The sequence below is a fragment of the Ursus arctos genome, unplaced genomic scaffold (genome assembly GCF_023065955.2).
Source record: "Ursus arctos isolate Adak ecotype North America unplaced genomic scaffold, UrsArc2.0 scaffold_33, whole genome shotgun sequence".
In the NCBI taxonomy this organism is placed as follows: domain Eukaryota; kingdom Metazoa; phylum Chordata; class Mammalia; order Carnivora; family Ursidae; genus Ursus; species Ursus arctos.
This window is the reverse complement of record NW_026623019.1, coordinates 3,931,877-3,943,524: the sequence shown is the minus strand read 5'-3', so window position 1 is coordinate 3,943,524 and position 11,648 is coordinate 3,931,877. Positions and strand designations below refer to the sequence as shown.

At 36.6% G+C, this 11,648-nt stretch overlaps 1 protein-coding gene across 1 annotated transcript in view; it reads right to left on the bottom strand.

The window, feature by feature from the left end:
• Window positions 1–1,746: 1,746 nt before the first annotated feature.
• LOC113270143 (serine/threonine-protein kinase MRCK alpha-like) overlaps window positions 1,747–11,648 on the bottom strand; it is a 47,962-nt gene continuing 38,060 nt past the window's right edge. The window contains 1 exon segment of the mRNA XM_026519217.4: window positions 1,747–1,846. Coding sequence (XP_026375002.2) covers window positions 1,747–1,846 — 100 coding nt within the window.

Sequence of the window (11,648 nt, the reverse complement as noted above, 5' to 3'; positions counted from 1 at the left end):
CCATGGGTAGATGATACTTGTAATACTGTTTATCACCCTGTCCCTGGTTAGTAGAATAAATGACGTGAGCATCAGAACCCAGGCCAAAAGCAAAATGTCAGAATCACTTCTATTTTGATCCTCATAAAAATACTGGGTACTCTGTCCAAATAATATTGAGCTTCATAATGAAAATAGTTACCATCTATTGAGTGTTGACTCTGTCCAGGAACTGCTCTAAGGAATGTACATATGTTAATTGATTTAATCCCCGTGGAAAACTCAACAGGGGGACACCACTGTTCTGTCCATTTTACAAGTGAGAAGACAGGCACAGTGGTGAAAATTGCTAGCAGTATGATGCCAGAACCCCCACTCTGAGCCTCTCTGTTTCTTCAATTCTAGACACAGCTTTGTACCTTTTGGTAAATGTCTTAATTGCAATCAGGCAATGTGTCTTAATTGCAGTCATCGTAATCAATTTGGATATTATGCAACATTCAGGGGTCTTTTGTTGTTAAGTCACAAATACTTAGAAGTACTTATGCTTTCCTGGCTGCTACGTGCCAATGATTTACATCACTACTAGTGAATGGCAAATAAAATTTAAATTTAAAAATATATTCTTAGCCTAGCAGCACTCTAAATTCATATGTAAAACTTTCTTTTGTAAACATCAATTAAGCAGCAGTAGCATAATAAATTCCTGCTTCCTAAGTCAGTACCAATGGCCAGGCCTTTGTAGGGTTTCTGGGTGGTTGGGTAGAGTCTACATAGATTTCTATCCCTGGACTGAGGAACTAGGATACCCTTGTGCAGCCTTTGTTAAATACAAGAGTCATGGGTTGACTGTAACCACCTGGGTCACGAGGGGACTGCAGTCCTTTGCTTTCTCTGTCACTTTATAGATAGAGAATCACTTCCAAAATCACTTTAATTTTTTATATGAATTTTAAAGAGCGGAGTGTTTATTTTTTAAGAGATTGCAGGGGTGCGTGGGTGGCACTATTGGTTGAATGTGCAACTCTTAGTTTTGGCTTAGGTCATGATCTCGGGGTTGTGAGATGGAGACCTAAGTCAGGCTCCATGCTCAGCACAGAGTCTGTTTGTGTTTCTCTCTCCCTCTCCCTCTGCCCCTACCCCCTGTGCAGGCACTTTCTCTCTCTCCCTTTAAAATAAATAAATCTTTTTTTTAAAAGATTGCTAAAGTACATTCATCCTTGATTTTTTGTTTTGTAATCTTGGTTTGAATTGGAAGTGACTTCAGAAGGTTGCCTCAAAGGAAACAATTTTACAAAGTGCTTCTAGTTTCAGAAGCCGCACACTCAGGTCCACGATGATAACCTTGAAGGAGGGCGTCTCACTTTGTCATTGTTTTTCCCCTATTGTTCGTACTCCCAATACCACTCTGCTGTGTAAGCCTCTGTTCTCAGCTATAGACCTGGTATCTGTCCTTTTACCTTATTGTGTGGGATGAACAGACCTCCTCAGGAACATCTGCATTTTAAGGCTTAGATTTAACTGTAGGATGAAAAGACCGTGGCTCATGTAGAAAGCTCTTTACATTATCCCCAAATAGAAATAGGGGGGTAGAATTATTGTGGCAAGTGGGAGGTGGGAAGGGGGACATGATCCCCCAGCACTTCTGAAATCTCAACCTCCAGTGACCTTCAGCAGCACAAAGGGCGTTGACCCTCTATCGACAGCCGAGAATGGGCTGAAGCAAACTGTACCATCAGAGATCCAGTGGCAGCACGCATGCTTACTTTAAACATACGGGGCATTTCCTTTCTCCGTGCAGGAATAAAATCGGACGGCCAGACGGAACTGACAGAAAATGCTCCATCCCTGAAGGAAAAGCAAGACACTGAAAGTGAGTAGAATCACCTAAAAGTGAGTAAAACAATATATAAACATAATCATCAATTTCAATTTCATTGATTTTGGACCCTCTTTTTTGTAGTGACTGACAGCAGTCACAATATTGTATCAGCAGTGCTCAGCCAGCAGCATATTAGAAAACCCAAGCAGGGGAGCCTGGGTGGCTCAGATGGCTGAGTTTGGTTTGGTTTAGGTTTTGATCTCAGGGTTGTGGGATCGAGCCTCATGGCAGGGTCCCCTCTCAGTGGGGAGTCTGATTCTCCTCTCCCCCTCCCTTTGTCTTTCTCTCACTCATGCACTCTCTCCCTCTCTCAAATTAATTAATTAATTAAAAAAAAAAAAGGAAGAAAGAAAGAAAACCCAAGTAAACTCTAGGCTGACCCCAATTCAGACAGTCCTCACGGACTGGAATAGAGCACCTGACTGACTCCAAAGCCACTGCCTAGAATAAGGGCCTTGTGCCCTCAGATCAGCTGATCTGACAGATTTTTTTTAATGTTACTAATTTATACTTGACATATAACTGCATATATTTATAAAGTGAACAATTAAAAAAGTTTTGATTATGTATACACCTATGAAACCATCACCACAAAACGTCCATGATGAACATGTCCATCCCCTGAAAAAGTTGCCTGGGACTGCTTTGTAATCCCTCCCCAGTCAGTCGCTCATCTGCTCCCTGGCACTTCAGATTAATTTGAATTTTCTGGCATTTTATATAAGTGGAGACATACAATATGTATTTTTTTCTGCCTGGCTGCTTTTTCTCAGCATAATTATCTTGAGATTCATTCATGTTGCACGATGAATACTAAACTTCTTCTTATTGGTGAGCAATATTCCATTGTATGGCTATGCCACAACGTACCCATTCACCCAATAATGGACATTTGGGTCCTTTCAAGTTTGGCTATTTTGAATAAAGCTGTTATGAATATTCATGTGTATCTTTCACGGACATAGGATTTCTCTTGGGGAAATACCTGGGAGTATTTCCGGGTATTCCAGTCTCTCATGATATCATAGGTGTGCATTTAACTTTTCAAGGAACTGCCAAACTTTTCCAAAGCAGTTACTCGATCTACAAAGCAGTGTAAGAATGTTCTAGGTCCTCACATCTTCCCAACACTGGAAATGGTCAGTCTTTTCAATTTTAGCCTTTCTTACGGACGTGTGGTGGCATCACATGGTGGTTTTATTAGAGTTTCCCTAATAATGAAGGATGTCGAGCATCTGTTCGTGTGCTTACTTGCCATATGGGTATCATCTTTGTTGAAGTATTGTTTCAAATTTTTGCCCATTTTTAAAAAATTGAGCTATTCATTCTCTTATTATTGAGTTTTAAGAATTCTTTCCACATTTTGGATATAAGTCCTTGTCAGGAGTTTGATTTCCCCCACTCTGCAGCTTGCTATTTCTCTTAACAGTGTACTTCAAGGAGCTGAAATTTTAAATTTTGACATAGTCCAGTTTATCAGTTTTTTTTCTTGTACGTGTTGTGCTGTGGTGTTATATCTAAAAATTCTTTGTCTTATCCAAGATCAGAAAGGTTTTCTCCTATGTCTACTTCTGGGTACTTTATAGTTTTAGGTCTTACATTTGGTTCTATGATCTATTTTGAGTTAATTTTTGTATATGTTAAAAAGTATGGATCAAAGTTGGGGTTTTTTTTTGCATACAAATATCTAAAATTCCAGTATCATTTGTTGATAGCCTTTACAAATTGTAGAAAATATTATATACAGTTGATCCTTGAACAATGTAGGGGTTAGGGGCACTGACCATCCCCATGCAGTCAGAAATCTATGTATAACTTTTAACTCCCCAAAAACTTAATTGCTAGTAGCCTAGTGTTGATTGGAAGTCTTACTGATAACATAAACAAGTAGATTAACATATATTCTGTATTATATATATATAAAATATACATATATTTTATATATAACACATATTCTAAATTCTTATAATAAAAAAGCTAGAGAAAAGAAAATGTTATTCAAATCATAAGAAAAAGCAAATACATTTACAGTACAGTATGCTGTACTGTATTTATCAAAAAAAATTTGCATGTTAAGTGGACCCGCGCGGTACAAACCTGTGTTGTTCTGGGATCAACTGTCCATTAATAGAATAGAAAATCCAGAAATACATACACAAATCTATTACGTATATATATGTAAATATATTTTTGTATATTTGCAAATATATTTTGTATGTATATTATAAATGTTTTATACATGCATGTATTTGTGTATGTATTTCTGGATTTCTTCTTTTTTTCAAAGTTGTTTTGAAACTCTTTGCATTTCTACCTCTTTGCATTTCCCTATGAATTTTAGAATTAACTTGTCAATTTCTAAAAAAATGAAAAAACCTGCTGGAATTTTGATTAAGGTTGTGTTGAAAATATAGATCAGTTTTGGGAACACTCACATTTTAAAAATACTGACTTTTCCAATGCATGAACACAGTCACTCTCCATTTATTTAGGTCTTTGTTAATTTTTTTTTTTTAAAGATTTTATTTATTTATTCAACAGAGATAGAGACAGCCAGCGAGAGAAGGACACAGCAGGGGGAGTGGGAGATGAAGAAGCAGGCTCATAGCGGAGGAGCCTGATGTGGGGCTCGATCCCATAACGCTGGGATCACGCCCTGAGCCGAAGGCAGACGCTTAACCGCTGTGCCACCCAGGCACCCCTAGGTCTTTGTTAATTTTTTTAATCAATATTTTATAGTTTCAGTGTACAAGTCTTACACATCTTTTGTCAGATTGATTCCTAACTTTTAATACGCTTCGATGCTATTGCAAATGGTACTGCTTATTTAATTTCAATTTCTGATTAGTTGTCGTTAGTATAAAGAAGTACAGTCCATTTTTATATATTGGTCATGTATCATGCAAACTGGCTAAATTCATATATTAGTTCTAATAACTTTTTTATAAATGGCTTTGGATTTTCTTCATAGATGTTCATTTTGTCTATGAATAACTTTGCTTCCTTTTTTCCAACCTGGATGTATTTTATTTCTTTTTCTTCCCTGGCTAGGATTCCCAGTACAATGTTAAATAAATCAGGGTGGTGAGAGTAAACATCCTTGTCTTGCTTCTGATCTTAGAAAGTATTGAGTCTTTTGCCACTAACTGTAATGTTAACAAGATTTTCATAGATGCCCTTATCAGGATGAGGAAGCTCCCTTCTAAGAGTTCATCAAGAATAAATGTGATTTTGTCAAATGCGTTTACTGTATCTGTTGGAATGCTCTTTTTTTCTTATGTTAACATAGTAAATTGATTTTGGAATATTAATCCAACCTTCCTGAGTTATACTTGTTCATAATGCAATATAATTTTTACTTAACATTGGATTTGATTTACTAACATTTTGTAAAGACTTTTTGCAACTAAGTTTACAAAGAATATTGGTTTGTGCTTTTTTAAATATTTTATTTTATCTCATTTTATTTCATCATGGTAAGTGTACTCTTGAATCCCCATCTCCTATTTCCCCCTTCCTCCCACCCACCTCCCCTCTGGTAACCATCAGTTTGTTCCCTATAGTTAGGGTCTTTTTCTTGATTTCTCTCTCTCTCTCTTCCTTTGCTCATTTGTTTCTTAAATTCCACATATAAGTGAGATCATATGGATTTGTCTTTCTCTGACTGACTTGTTTTGCTTCACGTTATACTCTCTAGCTCTATCCATGTTGTTGCAAATGGCAAGATTTCATTCTTTTTTATAGCCGGATAATATTCCTCTGTGTGTGTGTGTGTGTGTGTGTGTGTGTGTGTGTGTGTACCACATCTTCTTTATCCATTCATCTGTCAATGGACACTTGGGCTGCTTTCCTGGTTGAGCTATTGTAAATAATGTGGCAATAAACATAGGGATGCATGTATTCCTTTGAATAAAGTGTTTTGGGGTAAATACCCAGTAGTGCGATCACTGGATTGTAGGGTAGTTCTATTTTTAACTTTCTGAGGAACCTTCATACTTTTTTCCACAGTGACTGTGCCAGTTTGCATTCCCACCAACAATGTAAGATGGTTCCTTTTTCTCCACATCCTTGACAACACTTGTGGTTTCTTGTGTTTTTTATTTTAGCCATTCTGACAGGTGGGAGGTGATGTCTCATTGTAGTTTTGATTTGCATTTCCCTGATGACGAGTGATGTTGAGCACCTTTTCATATGTCTGTTTGCCGTCTGGATGTTTTCTTGGAGAAATGTCTGTTCATGTCTTCGGTCCATTTTTAAATTGAATTATTTGATTTTGGGGCATTGAATTGTATTAGTTCTTTATATGTTTTGGATACTAACCATTTATCAGATGTGCCATTTGCAAATATCTTCTATACAGTAGGTTGCCTTTTAATTTTGTTGATTGTTGCTTTTGTCACGCAGAAACTTTTTTTTTATGTAGTCCCAACAGTTTATTTTTGCTTTTATTTCCCTTGCCTCAGGAGACATATCTAAAAAAGAGTTACTTCAGCTGATGTCAGAGAAATTCTTGCCTCTGCTCTCTTCAAGGATTTTTATGGCTTCAGGTCTCACATTGAGGTATTTAACCCATTTTGAGTTTATTTTTGCAGATGGTGAGAGAAAGTGGCCCAGCTTCATTCTTTTGCACGTGGCTATCCAGTTTTCCCAACACCGTTTGTTGAAGAGACAGTCTTTTTCCTGTTGTATATTCTTTCCTCCCTTGTCAAAGTTTAATTGGCCATATAATTACGGGTTTATTTCTGGATTTTCTGTTCTATTCTGTTGATCTGTGTGCCTATTTTTATGCCAGTACCATGCTGTTTTAATTACTACTGTTTTGTAATATAACTTGAAATCTGGAATTTTGATACTTTCAGTTTTTTCTTTTTCAAGATTGCTTTGGCTATTCGAGGCCTTCTGTGGTTCCATAAAAATTGTAGGATTGTTTGTTCTCCTTCTGTGAAAGATGCTACTGGTATTTTGATAGGGATTGCATTAAATCTGTAGATTGCTTTGGGTACTATAGGCATTTTAACAATATTTGTTCTTCAATCCAAAAGCATGGAATATGCTCCCATTTCTTTGCATTGTCTTGAATTTCTTTCTTTTAGTGTTTTCTAAGGGTATTGGTCTTTTACTTCTTTGGGTAAGTTTATTCCTAGATATTTTCTTGTCTTTGGTGCAATTGTAAATGGGATTATTTTTTTTAATTTCACTTTCTACCGCTTCATTATTAGTATATAGGAATGCAACAGATCTCTATACATTGATTTTGTGTCCTGTGACTTTACCAAATTCATTTATCAACTCTACCAGTTTTTTGGTGGAGTGTTTAGGGCTTTCTATATATAGTGTCATGTCTTGTGCAAATAGCAAGGGTTTCACTTCTTCCTTACTAGTTTGGATACCTTTTATTTCTTTATGTTGTCTAATTGCTGTGGCTAGGACTTCCAGTACTGTGTGGAATAAAAGTGGTGAGAGTGGACATTCTTGTCTTGTTCCTGACCTTAGGGGAGAAGCTCTCAGTTTTTCATCATTGAGTATGATGTTGGTTGTGGGTTTTCCATATAAGGCCTTTATTATGTTGAGCTTTATTCCCTCTAGACCTACTTTGCAGAACGTTTTTTATCATGAATGGACATTGTACTTTGTCAAATGCTTTTTCTGTATCTATTGAAATCATCATATGGTTTTTACCCTATCAGTGATGTGACATATCATGTTGATTGTTTTGTGACTATTGAACCACCATTGTGTCCCAGAAATTAATCCTACTTGATGTGTGCTGTATGATTTTTTAATGTATTATTGGATTTGGTTTGCTAATATTTCGTTGAAGAATTTTTCATCTATATTCATGAGAGATACTGGCCTGTAATTCTCTTTTTTAGTGGTGTCTTTATCTGGTTTTGGTATCACAGTGATACTGGCCTCATAGAATGAATTTGGCAGTTTTCCTTCCCCTTGTCTGTTTTGGAATAGTTTGAGAAGAAAGGTTTGTACTTTTCTTGTCTGACTTTGGTATCAAGGTAATGCAGGTCCCATAGAATGAGTTAGGAACCTGCTCTTCAATTTCCTGGAAAATTTTATGTAGAATTGGTATTGTGTCAAAAATGAAAAAAAAAAAAAAAACCTCAGTGAAACTGTTTGGACTTGGAATTTTCTTTCTGGGATAATGTTTAATTAAAAATCAATTACTTAGTAGCTACAGAGTTATTCATTTATCTCAAGGTTTCCAGTCTGGCTGGTTGGAATACACACTCTTCTCTCTAATCCTTCAGGTGGTTCTTTCACTGGCCTCTGGTAGTTTCCTCACATGCGTATGCTGATCAGTAATCTGCTGACTCCTTGAATGAGATCTTATGTAGATCCCTGGAGATTTCTCTGTCTCTTTCTCGGCTCCCTGTCTTCAACTCTAGGAATCTACCTGGCTCTGCCTGGAATTCCGCTTCCTGTGTTATTTCCCAGAAACTCTCACAAGGCAGTAACTTGAGGCAAATATAGAGATCACCTCATTTGTTTCCACTTTTTAGGGGTCACTGCCTTTTATTATCTGATGTCTAGCACCTTAAATCACTTTCTTGGTTGTTTCAGAGAGAAGGTTAAATATGGTCCCTGTTACTCCATTTAAAGAAAAAAAAAGTTATTTTTAGTAATCTCTCCACCCAGTATGGGGCTCAAACTCACAACCCTGAGATTGAGTCACATGCTCTTCTGACTGAGCCAGTCCCGCACTCTGAGCCTGTTACTCCATTTTGGTTGAAAGTAGAAGTCTGTTTGATCCGGCTCACTTGGTAATTTTCTACTTCTTCAACATCTAAAACTAAGTTATGTCTTTCACCCAATATGATCATTCTCCATTATAACTTTACTGCTGTCACCCTTTCTTATTCTTCATCACTTAAAACCTTGGCACCATCTATTATTATTACTCTTTTCTTCATTTTCCTTTCTCTATGAGATCACCTTAGTAGTATTTCTTGTACCTATCTCTTCTTTTGTAATTCCTGGAGCCATCACATTAGTGCAGGCACTCATTCAGTCTGAAGAATGGATGATTGCAAGCTGGACTGGACTCCAGCATTGCTTTCATTTCCCATCCCCCACACCAAACACACACACACACACTCTCTCTCTATCGCTATCTTATAAAAAAAAAAAATCTACTGCCAGACTAATCTTTTAAAGTCATCTTCAAGATAATCTGATTTCCTGTGCCAGTTATTCAAGGTACTATCAAATATCTGACAAGGGTGACATTAACTAGTGTGAAGGATATAGTACAGAGTTTTTGAGTAAGGAATCAAAATAAGACAGGATGAATATGGAGACCCAAATAATCTGTGATAGAACTTTTAGGCAGAGCATGTCATCATGGTGCAGGTGATACCAGGAGCTCCAGGAAATGATGGGATCACTTTGAGTGTGTGCAGATGGGGAAGAGTAAAAGGCCAAGGACAGATACGCAGATACAATAAGAGGAATGTGTAAAGGGGCTTTAAAGATTCAGAACAAGCAGGGGGGAGGAGAGAACATATTATTGCATTTCTTTCAATAAGATATACTTGCTACAGGTTCACTGATTCAGTATTTTTTAATAATAAATACTTAAAGAGACATCTGCAAAAATGGCAGAGTAAGGATCTCTGAAGATTCTCTCCTTCATAAAAAAAAAAAAAGATTGAAAAAACTGGTAAAATTCATCAGAATCAACTGTTTCAGAACTCTATAAATTAACCAAAGTTTGTGGCAATCTGAGGAGGATTTATTAAAACAAAACAAAACAAAAAAACGCTAAATCTTGGTAGGAATCATGAGCTTTGTGGTAATTTAACTTGCCCTAGTTGCATACTCCATTTTCCAGCTCCTTAGTAGCCTTGAAAAATGGCATCCTGCATTTACAGTGCATCCTAGAAGCCAGTGGATACGGGGGGGTGAGGTTGCAGAAAAGAGGAGGAGGTATGAGAAAGAAACTGGTGTATTTGACTTAACCCAGAGCTCTCCAAGCTTGAAAAATCTATCCTCAGGGGGCACTTAAAGAAAACAACTACATGGAAGCATCTTAACTACCCAGCTGCCTAGGCAGTGTTTAACAAAGCAGAGATTTTTTTTTTTTTAACAAAAAAGAGATTAATCAAAAATCTTAAAAAGATGAGGTAGGAAGTGAGATGTCCATAGGGTCTTTGAAAAGCTTGGGCACATTGCTAGGAATCTAGCTGTCGATGCACATGTACAGGCTATGAGCATCCCTGGGGCTGTGCTATACTCAGGGAACACCTAAGAAGGCCTTACATTCTCACTTCCTGCTGACTTGGATGTATAGATTAATGTTTACATCAAATTTAGGAAGTTTTCAGCCATTATTTCTTCCATTACTCTTGAGGACTTGTACAAGTACAAAGTAAAGGCTAAGACAATGTGGTCAGCTGCCTGGCTGAGTACTGAAGGAGTGCCCCAATTTGCACACAAAGCCCTTCCACAAAGACTGGGAGATATACTGGATCCCATGCTTAAAAAAATCTCTGCACAATCATTAGCTGACCACTAAGCTACCAAAGTAGAGACTTCAGTGACTACACAAGACAAAGAATAAAGACTTTACAGATTAATTCAGAAAAGTCTCCAAAGAAACAAACAACAATTACAAGTAACAACAACAACAAATCCTGGAGAGGGGGTGGAATTTGATTACCAGAGTTGCCAAGTTCATTATCTGAAATGTCCAGTTTTTAAGAAAAATTTATAAGACATGCAAAGAAACACAAAAGCATGACCAATACACAGGAAAAATGCAGCCAGTAAAAACTGTTCCCCAGGAAACCCAGACATTGAATTTATTAGACAACGATTTAAATCAGCTATTTTAAATATGCTTGAAGACCTAAAGGAAGCCATGGCTAAAGAACTAAAGGAAACTTTAGGAATGATGTCTCGCCAAATAGAAAATATCAATAAGGAATTCAGAATTGTAAAAAAGAAAAAAGAACCAAATAGAAATTCTGAAGTTGAAGAGTAAAATAACTGAAATGAAAAATTCACTAATTGGGCTCAAAAACAGATTTGAGTAGGCAGAAGACAAAATCACTGAACTTGAAGATAGGTCAATTAATATTATCCAATCTAAGAAAAAGAAAAAAGAATGAAGAAAAACGAACAGAGCCTCAGAGACCTGCAGGACACCATAAATAATGCTAAGATATACATCGTGGGAATCCCAAAGTAAGAGAAGAGACAAAAGGGGACAAAGGAAAAATTGGATGAAGATCTCAACTCAATAACCTAACTTTTTCACCTTAGTAAACTAGAAAAAGAAGAGCAAACTAAACCCAGAATAAGCAAAAGGAAGGAAATAACAAAGAATAGAGTGAAAATTAAACAATAATAAACATAATATAGAAAAATAAGAGAAAATCAAGAAAAGCAGAAGTCGGTTCTTTAAAGGATTAACAAAATTGGCAAGCCTTTAGCTAAACCAAGAAAAAAATGAAAGAAGGTTCAAATTACTAAAATCAGAAATGAGAGAGGGAACATAACTAACTGACCTTTCAGAAAAAAAGAAGCATAAGGGAATACTATGAACAATCACATGCCCAAAAAATTAGAAAATCTAAAAGAATAGAAAAATCCCTAGAAAACGCAAAGTATTGAAGCTAACTCAGGAAGATACAGACATCTGAATGGATTTTTAACAAGCAGAGATTGAGATAGTAATCAGAAAACTTCCCATAAATAAAAGTTCAAGACCAGATGGCTTCATTAGTGAATTCTACCAAACATATTTAATACCAGTCCTTCACAAACTCTT